The sequence below is a fragment of the Uloborus diversus genome, chromosome 8 (genome assembly GCF_026930045.1).
Source record: "Uloborus diversus isolate 005 chromosome 8, Udiv.v.3.1, whole genome shotgun sequence".
In the NCBI taxonomy this organism is placed as follows: domain Eukaryota; kingdom Metazoa; phylum Arthropoda; class Arachnida; order Araneae; family Uloboridae; genus Uloborus; species Uloborus diversus.
This window is the reverse complement of record NC_072738.1, coordinates 27,651,904-27,672,600: the sequence shown is the minus strand read 5'-3', so window position 1 is coordinate 27,672,600 and position 20,697 is coordinate 27,651,904. Positions and strand designations below refer to the sequence as shown.

Genomic DNA, 20,697 nt, shown 5'->3' with positions numbered 1-20,697 from the left:
GCAGTTTTTCACAATTTTTCGAAAACAAGACTTTACTACGTGGAGAATATCAATAGAACAAATTGTCGCAGAAATAAACTTAAAATATTTTTTTAAAGAGAAATGTTCAATCTCTTGCGCTCCTTTTTCAGTTTTTCCATATCATTTTTCAAACGTGTGAAAATAGTCGTTTAAAGTTTTAAAATGTTATTAAAAAAATTTCAAAATAACTACAGAAAAAATAAAAAAGAGCATATCTAGTTCTAAGTCATAGCCATCGTTTAAAACAAACCGCGTGAAAATATTCCAGTAATTTCTCGTGTTATGCTTTGCATAGGTAGCAGATTTTCCCGTAGAGAAAGCATTAGCGTCGAAAACCAAGATGGAGGGTATAGAAGAGCCTTAAGTAGTTGCAACACGAAAAGCGTATAATCATAGTACTGCTCTGGCATTGTTTCGGAGGGGGGGGGAAGCAACAGTGGTGGGGGTCAGCACTTTGTATTTTTTCATGAATACATTATGTACTAACATCCTGCCAAAACTCAGCTTTCTCTTAAGTAGTTGCAACACGAAAAGCGTATAATCATAGTAATGCTTTGGAAATGTTTCGGAGGGGGTGGGACGAAAAGCAAGAGGGGTGGGGTCGGGACTTTGTATTTTTTTAGTGTATACTTTATGTATTAACAACCTGCAAAAATTTAGCTTTCCCTAAATTAGTTGCGACACGAAATCTTTATTGACTGGGCTATTTGGATTTTTTTTAAAACGCAAGACTAAAGATTTTTCTAATGAGCAAGCATTTGAAACGCTTTATTTTTGTCTTATGTGCTCCAAACTCAAGTACTGAAGTCTTATTTGAGATCCTTACTACAATAATAGATCTAAAATTCTTAAGCAGGTTCAATTCAAATTTGTTTATTACTTATATTACAGAACTAATAATCAAGATTTTTTAACTTATTCTTACTCTCATTTATGTAATATTTATAATTTTCCCACTCTTAAATCACGCCGTGAACTTTTGTGTCTTCTTTTTTTTCTATAAGGTTCCACATAATTTAATTAGCTGCTCAGATATCGTCAATTCGATACAACTTGCTGTCCCAAGTAGGACTCTTAGGAGACATTCTTCTTTTAATTTTTTTTTTTACGTGACGGAACTATGTTGATAATTTTTGTCTTTTTAAATTTTACAAACTTTTTAACATTCATTGTCATGATTTAGATATTTTTAACTTGTCATTTTACAATTTTAAGTCTTTATGTTTTAATACTTTAAATGTATAGTTTGTTTTAATTGCTTTTTTTAAATTATTGTTGCCACTGTAACTGGATTCCTTCTGTAGTGTGCAATACTTTTAATAAATAAATTTTACTTAAATAAACATATAAGAAATTTTATTGAAAAAAAAAAAAGAGAAAAAGATTTACTTATACATTATTATTTTATTTCGTTTCTTATCTCATCAAATGTTTTTTTTAACCAGCGATTCAATATCTATATCAATTCTATGTTGATTTCTACTCTGAAACCGGTGCGGATTACTTTAATGATTGTTACAATTAGTCTAATTAATTATGCTAATCAGTAATGAAAATGTATACTTAAAGGATTATATTAAAAGAAAAACTAATATTATCAATATTGTTAAATACTTTTTTGCGTACGTCCTGAAAATAATTAGATTCAGCTTGCTTGATCATTTCTAATTTTTAGTAAGATCGTAACGAAATGTATAGGTCAATAACTAGTTAAACCAGTGTATTCCAGTTCTTTTTTTCTAAAAATATATATAACTCGTAATTGAAAATTAATGAAAATATCACATCTGTAAAAGTGTTATTTCTAACTACTAACGCCGTTAGAATTAGCGTTTTCATGAACTAGAACTGCAACCTTTAAACTCAATATACCAAAAAAAAACTATGTCAATAATTAGTCACTTTAGTACAACACTTTTTTTTTTTTTTTGAGTTTTCGAGAGTTTAAAAAATTACTCGGAATTTTAACGGTGAAGAGTTAATCTTTTTCAATTGCAAATAAATAGAATATAATCGAATAGTTGGGGAGTTTTTTCAAAGAACAAAGAATATAAAGAGAATTTTTTTTGTAAATTAATTACATTTATAGCTATTTTTGTTCATATTATCTAGCATCTGTCTTTTGAAGAATAATTGGAGAAAAGTGCTTGCCATAGTAAAGAAAAAATGTAATAAAAAAACTGTAGAATCGAAGTATAACAAAAAGAAGGCCGGTTGTGCGTAGTAGCTTGCACTGTAAAAAAAATTCGAAACGTTACTGAGTATTTCCATGTAGTGTTTCGGGATTTCAATGGTTTTCGTCCACTTCCTGGACATATCAAGCATCACTGTCAAAAAGTTTCCTGAGTTCCTACAAGTTGCACGAATACAGACTTTTTACTATTGTGAAGAGTATTTTTAGCTTCCAGTTCAAAGATTGGTTGAGCGTATTTCAGAAGTGTATCGTCTTTTGTTCGATTACGGCCCGTCCCAACTGATTAAGCTATCAAAGGTAGCGATAAGTCCATGGACAACATTTCATCATAGCTTTGGCCACGTTTGTAATAATGCTTTTGGATATTTCTTGGTAAGTCAGGAAGGTGCCAATCTGGCGCTGACGCTTTCGGGCCTTGACAATTTATGACTTTTCTGTGTTAAACCGATGCAACTATGATCTGCTCTTGAAATTGCCGGAATCCTGTGCATTCATGAATCAATGATAAGTTTCAAAGTTGGTTAATTTTTGAGTGGACGTCGCCCATTTTGACCGCAAGAGGCGCTGAACGGAACCCTGGCATCCCCCCATCAATGGAAACGTAGTGGAAAACAGGGATTCCCTATAGCGCCCTCTTTGTTGCCATGAGTTTCAGTGATTGTCACCGCCTATAAGCATAAGCGAAATTTAGTGGGGCCAAGATTAAACCTACTTAAATTTTCTCTGAAGGTTACAGAGTCGGAGACAGATTGGCTTAATTGGGAAATTTCTAAATTTATCAGAAGGATTCCAGCACAATTTCAGGAAAGTTGCTGAATTTTAGCGGAAATCTTTCATGTTTTATCATTGCTTTTTTCCTCGATATGTTACTTGCAGAAGTTGGGCACAGTATTTCCTAGTAAAGTTTCTAAATTGTTTTTGCAGTGTGTCGCCAAAAACAATCAAAATTAATAGTTATTACAAAGTTAATTTTGCTGATAAAAGTTAACAAACTAATTTCAAGGCTTGACTTAAACAATACGGAATGACACTTTTAAATTGATGACTTAACTTGAATCAAAGAAATCTTCAAAAACCTGTATTATAATGAAAAGTTTAAAATGCCTGAAAACGCTTGCTTAAGCTCAGTCTTGAAATTAATTTGTTAAATTTTTTAACAAAGCTAAATTTTCTAATTACAATTATTTTTTATTGTTTTTGGCTACAATTAAAAAGTGGAAGTATTTTAACTTGATAACTACCATTATTTATAATTATTTTTTTGGCAATGATAACGTTTTGCCGTCGATTTTAACAACAACAAAACGTAGCTGTTTAAACGGTACGTCGTTTCCGTCACACAAAATATTGCGGGGGGCTGAGTGGTCGAGTGGTCTAAGCGATTGCTTCACACACTTGAGACGGTGCGTTCGACTCCCACCCTCCCTCCGGATGTAACTTCCCCTCTTTGTGATGTCAATTCTTTTACGTGCTGTTTATATGTATTCTGTACTGTAATAAATAAACATCATGCGTAAGGGAGACCAAACACTCAGTGTGTAGTCCTCATAAAAAATAAACCTATGCAATTAGCACCAAAAGAAAGAAAGAAAGAAAAGCTTGCAGATCAGTATTTCAAAGCCCTCGCATAAAAAGTTTCACTTTAATAAATTTGATCAAGTAGATGAGTTCTGATGAAATACTTTAATCCACTATTTCTTAAATCAGATAGGCTAAAAATAGAGCAAATATCACAAATCATTTACCTACTTATTTCTAATATAACTTGATAGCAACAGGCGAAAAGATAATTTTACATTATGTAGGTATTTTAACCATAGCGCACATCAATAACAATGTACGAACAGTTGTCTTTAAAACGTTAATTAACATTTTTGACGGATCAGTAATTTATTTTCAATCATTAAATAACATGCTTTATTGCTTTTTAATAAATAAATCTAAATTACAAGTGACTTTTAAGAACAAAATTAAATGATAACACATTTCTACTCCAAAAAGTAGGAACAAATATATGTTAATTATTTCAAAAATCAAAAGAATCAATAATAAAAGTTGTCGTTAAAAAAAAAACTTTATTAAGACTCTGAACTATGTATTTATTATTTCAACTTCAGGCGCTAAGTAACATCAAGTTTTACAAATTCTTTCATTTGGACACGATAAATGAAAATTGCTCCTAATGTTTTTGAAAAGACATCAACGACTTAAAACATTTTCAACCACTGAACAAGAGCACACGTTAATTACTCTGTCGGAACAATAAACACCTAATGTTTCAGTATTCTTTTAAAATGATAGTTAGGATTATTAGCAATTAAATACTTTTATTTTAAAAAGCAAAACCCATCAGAATTCAGTATTATTATGGAAATGCTTGATGAAAAATTATCTTTCACTGTTTTTGAAAATATTTCAACCGTTAAGTAAGAATAGATATTAATTACGCTAAGAATAGTACGCATATTACGCTGTCTTAAGTTTTTTAAAATGCTAATTTAAATCATTACTTTTGAAATGTCTTGTTTTTCTTAATTAAATATTATAAGGTTTTGATATTCTTCACCTGTTTCAATTTATTTTTACTAATGCTGAAGCATGAAATATTATTTTGCGTATTGACATCACTTTTCAAAGCATTGACATCACTGACTTTTATGGTTTAATAAACATTATGTAATCTTAAGGAATTAATTATTTTTAATTACTTTGTAATTTAAGTTTTCTGTTTTCGTCAGTACGTATCGTAATATGTAATAATTTCACTCAGGCAGCACAACGTCGCGTAAGAAGCATAGCTGCTTCAATAGAAAAGTATTACATTTCGAATGTTATTAATCTGACATCACCGATTAAAAGGTTTTTGAGCAAAATAATGATTTGCATGAACGATTAAATGATCAGTGATTTAAAGTTTCCATTCCATTATTACGGTCTGACCACGGATTCTATGGAAAGGCAAACATCCGGTTTACACGTGGAAATGGAAGCATCTATTAGAATTCAGGGATGCCAGCTTTTGAAGATGTATATTAGCGTCTAAACTAACCAGAGTCACATTCAAATGAACACGCGCATCAAATTTAAAAAAAAAAAAAAAAAAAAAAAAAAACCCCGCACATCATTCAGATAGACTCGTCTTAACTGGACGTTTGTCAATTCCATATAATCCATGGTCAAACTGTACGTACCTCCAAGCTTTAATTCCTTAAAATGTAATAAGTGGATAAAAGTTGATTTTGCGATGATATTTAGTTATTAAGCAATTGATTGGTCGTTAAATTAACAAATGATTTTGACAACAACGATATTCTAATAAATCTTCAAAATAATAAAAATACATTAAATACTCATTTTTGTGGCATTACCAAAAAAAAAAAAAAGCTAAACTGAAAACGAAATTTTTGCGTTAAAATCTTTATTCATTTATTCTTTTGTTTTCGGCATTAAGTTCCAAAGTCTTTTAATGACCTCTTTAAGCGGCGAATAATCAAACAGTACTTATGACTTTTTTCTTTTGCAAACCAATGAACTAAAACTTTTTATTACCATTGTTAAGCATGGAGTAAAAACGTTTACCTTGAATTAAATGCTAAATTCGTGCATTAAAAAAAAAGTTACCAATCTCAATCGAAAAAATTTTCAACATTGTAAAACAAGGACCTTGATGATTATATGAAGAGAACCCTTATCTATTATTTCAACCATTTTTAAAGTGAATGTGCAGCAGAGTTCTAAACGCCCACTGCTGCTGAAACTTTTTTATCGCTTTAGACAAAGGAAACCATCGACTTCTCTGAAGATTTAATACCTCCTTTTTGCTCCATCAAGCGGAGAGCAGTAGCTATAAATATTGTTTCTTTGGAGTAAAAAATTTATTTTTTCCGAGAAACATGTTTTAAACCTGAAAAGCGCTTGAGGAGATATTTCACCGCCCCTCCTCCACCCGCAGAATTTCAAATATAAGGAAATGAAAAATTTTTTATGCACATACTTTTTCAGTTGGATTTTGCAAATTCAATTCCTTTCACGTTCAATGCTGCATGATCAAGCCGTTAGATAACTCGTTTTCAATTTTCACTCGTTCCTAAGCGGCAGAAAAAAAAGTGGCTTTATATAAAAAAGCATTATCATTAATTTATTATGCAAAATTAACTCCGGGATTTGTTTTACGCTGATCAAGCGCAAGGCTCCTGTTTTGTTTTCAATTTCTTTCTAAGACAAACTTTTGATAAGAAATTTATCGTTTTATCTGTCCTTTAGCTTTTTTTCTTTAGTTACACACCCACAAACATGTAACACATACACATGCACGATACAAAGATAGATGAAGATATTATTACGTATACTAAAAAATAAGTTTGAATGGGAGATATTAATAAAGATTAAGCAATGATTAAATTTTGCACAGATGTAGCAGTGCATTAAATGTGTTGAATGTTACAAAATGGAAAAAACGGGAAACAAAGTTAACAAGAAGAGCTTATCAGTACTGCCGTGGGCAGGTAAAGGGCAGTAACTGCAATTTTTTTTTTATTTTTTTTATTTTTTTGTATTTTAGTCATCTGTTGTACGTTAGCTTTATTGTACAGTCATAGAAAAAAAAAACGAAACACGTTTAATTATTCGGACATTATGCATGCTAGAAAGGAAAAAAAAAGTCATCCGATTTGGTTTAAAGTCTTCTTTAAAACTAAGTAGGTACATTTTGATAAAGGACCATATACAAAGCAAAATGAGCACCAACTCTTGATTTTCAAATGGGAAACCCTATTTTTTGCTACATAATTATGTTTAGACAGCAAAATACAGCCAGGGTACAAAATTTCACTGCATTCCGTGCAGTAGAACAAGAGTTAACGAAAACGTTTTAGGGACCGTCACCACATTGAAAACGCTTCTTTCAAGGTCACGGCTTATCTTGTAACAGAATGTAAACGAAGAAAAGATCGAGATTATCCAGCTCAATTCATGATTTTTTGAAGTTCTCTTTTTTTTCCGTAATTCGATATTTTTTGGTTTATAATGTTGCGCCAAAAAGCGATTTACTGTCGAAAACTTTTTTTTTTTTTTGAAAAAAAAGTAAAAATATTTACTGATTTTTGTCTATCTGGATTAACCTAAGAAAGACGGATGGGTTTGGCTGGTTCATTGTATAGATCGTTGTTTAATAAATCGAATATTGACAAATTAAAAATAATGGAACTTTTTGCCTTTTCTAATATGAACCTAGTGGATTGCTTATATAATCATTTAGCAAATTAGCCTCATAGAAATGTAAATATCCAACGTTATACCTAGAATCATGATGTGAATATGTTTGATAAATGTATTGGACCTATGTTACAGGTTTATTTTGAAATGAATAGAAAGTCTTTTGATGTAAAATGGAATTGCGCGTTTTTAATTTCGCAGAACATCGGCAGAAGTTTGGGCCATCGCACAGAAAATGTAAAAAATATCCCGCACAACGTATGAAGACGCAGCATTAAATAGATTGGAGACTCGAGCGAAGCAAGGTCCATTTATTCCGTGAAAATTTGCTCTAAATACATAAAATGAACGAAGTATCAATCTAAAAAATAAAACAGAAACAGGAGAATATAAGTACCCGTTAATGAGCAAACCGTTCATACTCGAACTTTATTTGGGAAAAATTTGGTTATTTGAATTAACACAATGGACAAACACAGTAATTGTTTTAGCGGATTTTTTGTAATCAAAAAAAGAGAATCTGTTTAAATCCAAATTTGATGCGAAAGGTCATAATGCGTGGTATTATTAAAAAAGAATAACCTAATCGGCGTTTTTAGTTAAACATGTAATGTCTCTTAAAAGCAATTTAGGAAAGTAATTTCCCAATGCTATTTCTAGCAACGAGATTCGAGATGGTCCAACCCGTAACTAAAAAAGACAAAAGTTATTTTAGCTTAAATCAAGATGAACCGAAATCAGACTTCTTGTAATTTCTTCGATTTTGTAACTTTTCACTTGTAAACAAAGCTTAGCATTATTAGATGTTGCTTCGCACGCTATATGCTTCAAAACGAACATTCTATAGTACCAGGAATTAGGCTGGCACACCTACAGCAATACTACACGCAGCATACCCGACAGGCGGGTTGATCAACCCAGAGGCTACAATTTTGTCCTTACCGTGGATTTCGCAGATTGAAATCGTAATGCAGAAGTCACCTCATTGAAGCTGAGAGTGCGAATAAACTGGTAGGTGAAGTAAATTTATCTGCTGTATGTTTACTAGGGTGGGTCGATTTTGACTTTTTTTTTAAATCGAAAACGCCTGTGGTAGGAAAAGTGTGGCATCAAATGTTCGCATAACATTTTTTTTTTGAAATCAAAATATATTTAGATCCCCCGCCAGCCCCTTAAAGTTTGGCCAAATATGTAAAAATTGACATTAAAAAATTTTTTTTAAAAAAATCTTATGTATAATATTTTTAATCGCCTGTGGTGGGAAAAGTTGTGTATTGACATCTAATGTTCATTAAAAATTTTTTTGGTAATTAAAATTTATTTATACCTTCTGCCAGGTCCCTGAAGTTTTGCTAAATGTGTAAAAATTGACGTTTTTTAAAACTTTTTTTTCATTTCTTATGTATTTTTTTTAAATCACCTGTGGTGTAAATAGGAAGACCCTTTGTTTGTGAACAAAATAATTATCATATCATATTACATATACCACCCCTGCCGGGAATCTGAAATTGCGCGTTTTGCCTTTTTTCTTAGCTCTTTCTGCTTAGTTTTAACTGTCAAAGAGACAGATGGTGTGATTCCTCCGAATGTTTATTTTTCTTCTTCTCTGTGATATAATGAAACTATTTAAATCACCTACTCCCAGTCTGACAAATCGGCCTGTTCTTGGCACTTAGCCAAGCATATATGAACCAAATAGAAATCGTAACGAAAAACTCAGAGCAGAAGAATTGGTACAGCGAATGAAGTGTTATCAGGCATATTAGACTATTTAAAAACAACCGAAGTATCTACTGTGGATTTAATTGCAGTAGGATCAGATGGAACAGCAGTCAATACTGATGTGAAAGGTTTTGTAATAAGACTGTTTGAGCTGCATTTAAAAAGGCCGTTGCAATGGCTCATATGTCAATTGCACGCCAATGAGCTAGCTACCTTTACGCTATCTGTTACGGCATCTTGATGGAAGCACTACAGGTCCGTTTACGTAAATGGTCCTATAAGGAAGTTTCTTGGCACATATAAGCAGCTACCAATTGTCAACTTTAAAAAAATCGCTTTTGATTTGTCAACAGTTGATACAGACGGACTTGGCACTGACCAAAAATACTTGTATCAAATATGTCAAGCAATATGTTCAGGAAATTGTTCAACATCACTGCCCACCAAATCACCAGGAAAGCTATCTCATGCTAGATGGCTTACAACAGCAAGCAGAGTACTTCGTTTGTATGTTGGTACAAAAGAGTCATCGCTGGAAATAGAGACTATTGTAGAATTCGTTATAAAAGTGTATGTAAAAGTTTGGTTTTTGATTAAAACTGAGCCTTCATGCACAGCCGGTGCACAGCATCTTTGGGAAGTTATCCACTACTCAAGATATCTTAGCGATGATCTGAAATCAGTAGTTGACCCTGTTATATAAAGAAATGGGTTTTTTGGTCATTCAGAAAACCTGCTGATAGCCATGATCAACGGCACGCGATCCTCAGTAAGGAAATTAGGCTACAGAACAATCCTGAAGGCCCGAACTCTTACTAATGAAACTGTTCGTGATTTTGTCATTCCACCTATAAATTTTCAAGCAAAAGAGTATACAGAATTGATAAATTGGCAAAATTGTGTCCTTTTTTTCAAAATTTGACTCTTTACTCACCAAACATATACCCAATGCGGAACTTGAGAAAGTAGCTGAAACGGGTGACGTTATTGAAAGTGAGTTGTGGAATTTACCATGTCATACACAAGCGGTAGAAAGAGCAGTTAGGTTGGTGACAGAAGCATCTTTATCTGTTTGTGGAGCAACACGCCGTGATGGCTTTATACTTACAACATTGGCTTCCCGAAAAATAATGCCAAAATTTGAGAACAAAACAATGTATAAGGTGTAAAACTTCAATACTACAAAAAACTCCGAGATAAATTCTTAGTCATTTTTCTCTAATACTTCGGGAAAATGAGCGAAGAGCTGCTGTAAAACTGCGATTAAGGACATCTGGTACTTTAATCTTTTATACCTATGTTTTGATCCTAAAGAATTCTATAGCGTTAGTATAGAAAAAGAAAGTATTAAAAATGTTTAAATTTTTTTAAAAAAGCGTTGGATAAAATTTTTGCTTTAAAACATCAAGCTTTTAAAAATTATGAAAATATTCCAAATTTCACCGGTTGAGCGGAGCTTGAATAGTATTATTATTATTATTATTTATGAGTGAAGAATCTTACTAGGCAATCATTTTCACTTCGGGTGATTAAAAAAATCAAACATGAGAAATTTAAAAAATAACAAATAAATGTCAATTTTTCATACTTGGTGAAATTTTAAGGGACTGGTGAGGGATCTAAATAAATTTTGATTACCAAATATATATATATATATATATATATAACAGTGTTAGATGTCAATACACAACTTTTCCCACCACAGACGTTTTCGATTTCAAAAAAAAAAAAAAAAAAATGAAAATCGACCCACCCTAATGTTTACGGCATCTCAGTGGTGAGATAAATTTTCTTCATCCACCAGTTTTTAGGCACTCTCAGCTTCAATGACATGACGCCTGCTTCATTGCTCGGTTCAATCCAGTTCAGGATTGTTGTGCATATTATTAGAACCCACAGAAGTCCTCAAACGGGATGACCAAACCGCAATTAAATCGCAGTGAAGACGCGGGCACATTCAGCCCGTGAGGCTGGTCCATGTGGCCCGTCGTTTGCTTGGAGCCGAATGTTCAGATATTGGATTCTGAAAAACATGCATTTAATAAGATAGGCATTCAGTAGGTGATAACAATAATTTATTGTAACTTTCTTTGTCGATATTTTCCCATGTTATTCAAAAAAAGAAGAAAATAATTTGATATTTTATCTTTGTCTTGCAAGAATGATTTTAATGTGAAATGTGTGACGGACAATGACCAAGAAAGTAAATAGAAAAATAGTATTTAAATTATAATTAAAAATGTACAAAAACTCAACTTAATCTAACACCCAAATAATTGTGTGTGTGTGTTTTGTAAAATTTCGACAAAGTCAAAAAAAAAAAAAATGTTCACAATGAGCCACAACTACTACTTTCGTGCAGAATACGGCTCAAAGCATGCGACCCACTACTGCAAATGACATTTCCTCTCCTAGATCTTAACACATTGAAAATTATTCAAACATTTTACAAAATAATAATAATAATAATAATAATAATAATAATTCCTAAAAACCAGTAAACTTATCTAAGAGCAAATCTTACTTATTGACCCATCAGGATACTGTTAAAGGCGAAACTTCACACTGTCGGCTATTTTTCGAGTGCTTTTTCCCCGATTTAGACAAAGCAATAATTTTTCCTTTTAGCAAATTATCACCGGCAATAGCATTAATTCTACACTGTCTATTGCAACATGACGAGCAAGACAATGAGGTTTTATCGTATGTTTCTGTGAAAAAGTTGTGCATGTTAATTTTTTTTCTGAGTTATTGTTTTACAAAAGGAAATGGCTAAACGCAGGAAGAAGGGGGGGAAAAACAGAAGTATTTTATGTGTAGCTATTAATTTTAAAAGTTGTATAAAATATTCTTTTATTAGACAATGAAGTAGTGTTTCGCATTATTTACACATTGACGTTTGACCGATATCCACAAAAATCTGACGGTTGCAATATTGTGTTGTTCTTCTGCAGAGACTGTGAATAAATTTATGCATTTAAAAAATCATAGACGTAACTCGAATGTAGAAAAACCACGTTATAATTGGTTTGCTTATTTTGTTGAACATTTTTTTTTCTTTTTTTACGAAGAAACCAACTTTATAAAACCTATCATGACAGATAGTTATTTAATTAAATGCCCAAATTTCCTTGGCACTCGTTGGAGTTTCAAAATGGTTGAAGACTATGATGGAGCGAGAAAAAAAAAAAATTGCGTGTTGTGATAGCGCGAAAAAAGTTGCGATTGGTGAAGACTTAAAAAACAAAAACAAAATAATCATTGAAATCGGATATTATCTTCCGATTGCGGAACGAGCCTAAAATTCGAAAATATGGAAAATTTCACTTTTTCTAAGTGATTTTTTTAAAAAATTGTGTTTCAACGTTTCTTTTTAATGCTCCAAGACGGAAATGCTACGATTAGTGAAGCCTTCAGAAAAAAATAACAATAATGTAATCGAATAATACTTTTTGATTCTGGAACAAGCCTGAAAAATCGGGAAAGAAAGGAGATTTAAATCTTTTCTTTGTAATCTAAAAAGAAATTCTAATTTTTTTCCCTACAAATCTAGAAACCACTTTGTTGTGGTATTTTGCTCGAAGTGTCGCTGCTTTGCCTCTCTTACAGTGGAAAGGGGTCTAACCGGTGGGAGCCTGACATAATTCTTGCAGATTCTTAAGTAACATGACACCCTGAATCCAAATATGTCCACCGTTTTCTTCCATCATTACCTACTTTTTCGAAATGGTCTTCCCCACCCCATTTTTTCCTGTCTTCTATTGTTTCATAGCGATTATTTTTATTTGGAGGGAAAAGAAGCTTTATGTTAGCCATTATCACTTTCCTGAAGGGCAAGCCAGGTGCAAAGTAAACTATGAGAAGTAAACTATAGGGTGTTCAAAAAATGACTGATACATTTGAAAAATCAATAAAAGCTATACGGGCAGCGATAGAAATATACCGTTTGTTGCATTATGCTTGGGACAACACTAAATTTTCAGATAGACCAACTTTCAAAATTAGTTACAATGTTCCTCAACAGATGGCGCTGCAGGTATTTTAACCCATATTTTACCACATAATGAAACACTTAATATTTTTCATAAAAATTACTATTACAGACTAAGGAGACCTCAGGAATACACATAAAATTTTAAACATTACCAAATATGTATTCGTTTCCATTTTACAAGCTGTCCTATATATAGGACGATGGTACAATCCACTACTGTATACTTGCGTTTTCACTCAAGCTTTCTGGTGCGTGTGAAATGGAAGAAAACACTCTACGCAAAGTCATAAATAATATTTTTCATGCCATTTTTCTTAGTACAATGCGTCAACTTATTGTGTTGTTTTCAGTTCGAAGTTTTTACTAAAACGTTTTCAGTTTGCAGCTTCAAAACGCTCTTCCGTATGGTTCGAGTCTTGTTTTGATGAACAGACAGTTGCTTTTCAGCAATGTTTAGAAGTACACACAAACCCATGTAAACAATAGTAACTTTTCTACAGGCTTCAATACATATTGAGGCTTCTTCTGAAGCAAACAGCTCGATATTTTCCAAGCAGCATCCAGTACTGCTTCAAAAGCATTTCGAAATCATGGTCTGTCGTTACCATTTTGTATTACATATGGATTCATAATATTTTTATATGATTTTCATATAAGTCCACACCATTTTTACACTAGTACAAAATGAAATATTTTTCCTTTTTGTTTCAATTCTTCATTATTCTGTGTGTTTTGTTTTTTTTTTTTTTTTTTTTTTTTTTGAAAAACTTTGTATCTTCAAAATTGCTGATAAGTGATACTTCTTTGCCATTATTGCAACGAACAGCTGTGATCTTGTGCTTCATGTGAAATTTCCTATCGGATGTTTAAATCCTATAATTTTCTAGATTTTGGATGGTTCTAAGGGACATTTTCTCATTCAAATTTCCCTTACTGTTTCCATTTGAAATAGTTGTTTGTTTCTGAGATGAACAAAAATATTATAAGACAAAATAATGTATGTTTTGTGCCCTGCTAGAGTTTTAATAATGGACAGCAAATGATCAACAGCTGTATTATTTACTAACCGTAGTACCTGAGTGTAATTCTTTTCATTTTTCATCTTTTTAGCTCTGTTATGACAGTCGAAACAATTTTCGGAATCGGACATCTTTTTTTGTGCTCCTGGATATAGTATAAAATGGAAAGTGGTAACCACCAAAAGATTTGACAATCGAGAGTTTACTACCAAACTTCTTGAGCTTCCCATTTGGGTAAATTTTTCATCTCTATTTTTCAAAATAAAGGGCATTTATTTCAACCATGGTTGAATGCTCAGAAAACACACCAATTTTTTGAAAAGCTTCATTCCAAAAATTATAAATTAGGCGAACTTTAGAGTAGCTATCTAAATCAGTAGTAGAGTTATCATCACATTGTAAAAACAGCTTGATATGAAAGAAATGTTTTCATGACATAGTTTGATGAACAAAAGTTGTTCCTTTATCGGGAGCATCTTCCCCATTTCACTGGGTGTTACATAATATCCGCTGCATAACATTATGCCGAAAAAGTGTTTCAATTTTGATGCTTGCAAGCAAAAATCGTTGTTATTCTTAGGCCAGGGTTACTTATTACTTTCCTTTACTGCTTTCATCATATTTTCGATCACACTCTCAAAAAGTTTCACGAGTGTTTTCCTGAAATTATGTCCAACAATATCTTCTGACGATTTTCATTTGAAAGTGATTCATAAAGTTATGCAAACTTCGAGTACACACTTAGGCCTTTTTTATTTTGATATATTCAGTTCTTCATTACTGTTGATTCCTTTTGAAATGTTTATTGCTCAAGGAATCTAGAAGTTTTTCGTCGAAATCAGCGTAACTATACAGAATGCTGGAATCATCATCAGTGACTATATCTGGATCAGAAGGCAATATTTCCAAGGTCACTCTCATGGGTTCATCCTCCTATGTCATTATATATTCTATAGCTAGTTCAGTTGTTAATAATTTCTCATTCAATATGTCACATGTACTCTTTCTTTAATTTATTTGCTTCTGAGATCAGCGTTCATACTTCGAGCAGCAAATCTTTTTACTCAATCTAGAAGGTAGCATCATAACGTATTAAGTGCGAATGATAAATTATTCAACAAAAAACTCCCTACGACCCCCAAAAACCTGCTCTTTCAACTCTTGTTGTGAGAAAATTTCACAGTATTGAGTTTTGAAAGAGAGCAATCAAGTTTTCCACTCCATTTTCCAACAGCTGAGCTACTTTTGTATGGAGCGCGCATAGCAGGGGATTTTACCATCGTCCTACTTACAAGACGGCTAATAAAACCTTCATAAAACCTATTTAAATGTATTTTTATCTTTGCAAATTTTACTCAGTACTAATGTATATGATTAGTAATGATAAAATTGAAAGAGGATTTTGACATATTTTCTACACAATTATTTTAATTAATTATTAAATTATGCATTATAAAACTGAAAAAAATTGTCAAATTCAAAAATAAAAATAAAATAAAAACATTTATAATTGAACTCTAAAATTTTGTCTACAGTCCTTATCAAATGTAGGGTTTATAAAAATACCAAATTAGAAACTAAAAGTGTGATAACCCTTGCTAAAATGCAATAAATATGATCTGTCCTATATACAGGACGATAGTAAAATATGGGTTAAGAGGGTTTAAAGAAAACTCAGTCTGTAAGATTGCCAAAATGACCGGTACATTTTTAAAAAATCAATGTTGCCTGTTTTGCTTTTATTTACTTTTCAAATATACTGGTCATTTTGGCGATCTTACAGACTGCGTTTTATTCAATACCTCTTAAAATACCTGTAGCGCCATCTGCTGAGGAACATTGTAACTAATTTTGAAAGTTGGTCCGTCTGAAAATTTATTGCTGTCCCAAGAATATTGCAACAAATGGTATATTTCTATCGCTGCCCGTTTAGCTTTTACTGATTTTTCAAATGTATCAGTCATTTTTGGAACACCTAATATGAGACGTACTTGATGTGGAGTATTAACATACCTGGTAACCGTCGTAAGTCCAGGAGCCGAATTTCATGAAACAGTCTTGCTTGTCAAAGGGGAAATATTGGACGTCGATCTGGCAGGAGCTCTTGTAGATGGCCGGTGGGTTCCAAACCACTTTGCCATCGTTGTGGATGATTGCTTTCGTCATGATGGTCACTTCGTAGTTTCCGTCCGCACTACAATAGAAAAAGAAAAAAACATGACAACATTCATAATTATCTGCTTTTAATTTATTTGTTTTTATTTTGCCGCACAACCTTGAAATTTGAGGGGTCTGAGGACCGTTAACCTTCAAAATTCTCGAATTTCTGGAAAAAATATATGTCAAGCATAATTTAATGCATTGTTCGTTTAGTTTATTTTTATGATCTAAACATAAATTTATTTATTTTTTGAAATTATTTATTTATTGTTTTGGAATTTCAAAAGTTAATATCAAAAATTTCTAAAATTTTGGGCGAATATATATATATATATATATATATATATATATATATATATATATATATATATATATATATATATATATTCGCCCGTTAACATTATTAGAACGAACATTAACGTTAATTTTTAGTTCAAATTTAGGTTCAGATCATAAAAGTAAACCAGAAAAACATGCATAAAAAGTTTTACGGAAATATATAAGAAACTTTCTGAGATATCACGCACGCAAAACGTGAAACCGGTACCTGAGAAAAAGAGGCTTAAACAGCTGCTGTTAACATAAATCTCCATTGGGAAAGTTTACGCATTTTTACGATAACTTGAAAAGTTTTTTGCGTATGGCAATAAATAAGGTATCAAACTGATCGGAATTAAGTTATGCATAACATTTATTTTTTCCAGAAAGCCAAAAATTTTGAAGGTTAAAGGTCCTTTAACCTTTTAAAGAAATTAATAAAAGGATATTGATCGGATAACGCTAAACGTAAAGAGTATCGCCAATAACGGTGCCACAAGGAGAAGCATCGCAAGAATTATTTTAGACATTTAATCAAGCAAAATTATCAGTTCATACAATGATCACAATAATTAGTTTTTAAATTACGTAACTAAATAATGTATTTTACAAAGCACGATTTTTTTTTTGCTCTAAAATCCTTACAAAGAGGCCAAATACGTTATCTTCTTGATCCACTGCATTAACTTTGTAAATAACATGGACCCTACTTCTATTTAAGGCATTTCAATTACTCCATAAACAATATTTAAATAACCTTTTCTTTCCTCAGTAACGGACGAATCTAACGAGATACGTCCGTAACTGAGCAAATAAAATTATTGAAATACTCTTTATGGAAACTTTGTCCTGATCAGGAAATTTGTTTAATTTTAACTTGGAAACACTTATCTTAGAACAGATCGGGATCAAAATTGGGCTCACCTGTGACATCATCGCATTTATTTTCTTACAAATTCAATTTCAACAGCATCCTTTAACTGCCAGTCAATATACTGCCGCGGGATGGTAAACGGCATTATTTGCAGAAATGAGTTTTCAAGATATTTAAGAAATGTGTGTTAAATTCAATACTTACAATAGGGAAATGTTGGAATTAGACGCTTTTTTGCGCTTTTTTTCAGTGGAAATCAAATAAGCAAGCTTGTACAGTCATAGAAAAAAAAAAAAAAAAAACGAAACACTTTTAATTATTCGGCCATTATACATGCTAGAAAGGAAACAAAGGTGTCATCCGACTTGGTTTAAAGTCTTCTTTAAAACTATGTAGGTAAAATTTTGATAAGGGACCATATACAAAGCAAAACGAGCACCAACTCTTGATTTTTAAATGGGAACCCCTATTTTTTGCTACATAATTATGTTTAGACCGCAAAAAACAGCCAGGGTACGAAATTTCACTGCATTCCGTGCAGTAGAACAGGAGTTATTAACGAAAAACGTTTTAGGGACCGTCACCACATTGAAAACGTTTCTTTCAAGGTCACGGCTTATCAAGTAACGGAATGTAAACAAAGAAAAGAACGAGATTATCCAGCTCAATTTATGATTTTTTTCTCTCTTTTTTTCCGTAATTCGATACTTTTTGGGACGATAATGTTGCGCCAAAAAGCGATTTACGGTCAAAAACTTTTTTTTTGAAAAAAAAGTTAAAATATTTACAGATTTTTGTCTATCAGGATTAACCTAAGAATGACGGACCGGGTTTGACTGGTCCATCGTATAGATCGTTGTTTAGTAAATCGAATAAGGACAAATTAAAATTAATGGAACTTTTTGCCTTTTCTAATATGAACCTATTGGATTGCTTATATAATCTTTCAGCAAATTAGCCTCAAAGAAATGTAAATATCAAACCTTATACCTAGAATCATCATGTGAATATGTTTGATAAATGTATTGCACCTATGTTACAGGTTTATTTTGGAATGAATAGAAAGTCTTTTGATGTCAAATGGAATTGCGCGTTTTTAATTTCGCAGAACATCGACGGAAGTTTGGGCCATCGCACACAAAAATATAAAAAATATACCGCACAACGTGGAAAGACGCAGCATTAAATAGATTGGAGACACGAGCGAAGCAAGGTTTATTTATTCCGTGAAAATTTGCTCTATATACATAAAATGAACGAAGTATCAATCTGAAAAATAAAACAGAAACAGGAGAATATAAATACCCGGTAATGAGCAAACTGTTCATACTCGAACTTTATTTGGTAAAAATTTGGTTATATGAATTAACACTGTGAACAGACACGGTAATTGTTCTAGCGGCTTTTTTGTAATTAAAAAAAAAAGAGAATTTATTTCAAATCCAAATTTGATGCGAAAGATCATAATGCGTGGTAATATTAAAAAAACATAACACAATTGACGGTTTTAGTTAAACATGTAATGGCTCTTAAATGCAATTTAAGAAAGTAATGTCCCAATGCTGTTTCTAGCAACGGGATTCGAGATGGTCCAACCCGTAATTTAAAAAGACAAAAGTTATTTTAGCTTAAACAAAGATGAACCGAAATCAGACTTCTTGTCATTTCTCCGATTTTGTAACTTAACACATGAAAACAAAGCTTAGTATTTTCATTAAATTACCGCCCATTAGCCAGGGCTAAAGCAAAAATACATGGTGGTGTATTTCATGTAAAGCTTATTATTATTTGGTATTGTTTCGCGTACTATATACTTGCAAATGAACATTTCCTATAGCCTGAGGCTATCGCACCTATAGCAATATTACACGAAGCATACCCGACAGGTGAGTTAAATCTATCCAGAGACTACAATTTCATCCTTGCTACGGATTTCGCAGACTGGAATCGAATCTAATCGGGCGGGATGCAGAAGTCACCTCAATGAAGCTAAGAGTGCGAATAAACTGGTAGGTAAAGTAAATTTATTTGTTGTATGTTTACGGCATCTCACTGGTGAGATAAATTTTCTTCATCCACCAGTTTTTAGGCACTCTCGGCTTTAATGACATGACACCTGTTTCATTGCTCGGTTACACCAGGTGTTCGAGCTGACTTATCCGACATTTTGGTTCCAAAATTGTCGGGCGAAAAAAATAAACATTTGTACAAAAGCTTCATTGCAGAAAACTGGTGTCAAAGCTTTAGGTGTGTTGCCCGAAAGATGTTTGATTATTTTAATCTGTAGATGAATGCAATTTAATGAATACAAATTAAAAACAAATAAGGTGTGAAAATGAGGTTTATTACCGTAAACATTTCCCGATACGTTTTAGCTGAATTTGTAAACGAAGTTATCTTTCTAAATTTACCTAAAGTGACATTTTACTCAACTTATCATCAATTATTTTACGACATAGCAACCAGCGAATATTATAACGTATTTATAAATACTAGAAACGAGGTTGGATCCAATTCTGTCTTGGAACCAAAATGTCGGATACGTCAGGGGCTGTTGTGCTCATTATTAGGACCCACTGCCGCCATCGAATGGGATAACCAAACCTTAGTGGAGACGCGGGCCACATTTAGCCCTCGCAGCTGGTCCGTGTGACCCGTTGTTTGATTAAAGAGTAAGACCAGAAAGTTGAATTAGAGTGTCAGTGTCATAAAGTTGGAGACGAATATTCAGATATTAAATTCTGAAAAACATGCATTTAATAAGATAGGCATCTAGTAGTTGATAACAATAATTTTTTACAACTCTTTTTTTTGTTGATATTTTTCCACGTTATTAAAAAAATTGAAATTTTATCTTTGTCTTGCAAGAATAGTTTTAATGTGAAATGCACAGACAGTGACCGAGAAAATAAATAGAAAAAAAAAGTATTTAAATTATAATTAAGAATAGACAAAAACTCAACTTAATCTAACACGCAAATTAATGTTTTGTTAAATTTTTGACGAAGTCAAAAAAAAAAAAAAAAAAAAAAAAAGTTCACAATTAGCTGCAACTACTACCTTCGTGCAGAATGAGGCTCAAAGCACGCGGGCCCTCTACTGCTACTAAAATTTCCTCTCCTACCACACTGAAAATTATTAAAACACTTTACAAATAATAATAATAATAATTCCTAAAAAC

At 32.2% G+C, this 20,697-nt stretch overlaps 1 protein-coding gene across 1 annotated transcript in view; it reads right to left on the bottom strand.

Moving 5' to 3' along the window:
• The window catches only part of LOC129227986 (acetylcholine receptor subunit alpha-like 1), a 175,677-nt gene that overhangs the window by 57,964 nt on the left and 97,016 nt on the right, over positions 1-20,697 (bottom strand). The window contains exon 4 of the mRNA XM_054862612.1: positions 16,178-16,358. Coding sequence (XP_054718587.1) covers positions 16,178-16,358 — 181 coding nt within the window. The remainder of the gene's footprint in view (positions 1-16,177; positions 16,359-20,697) is intronic.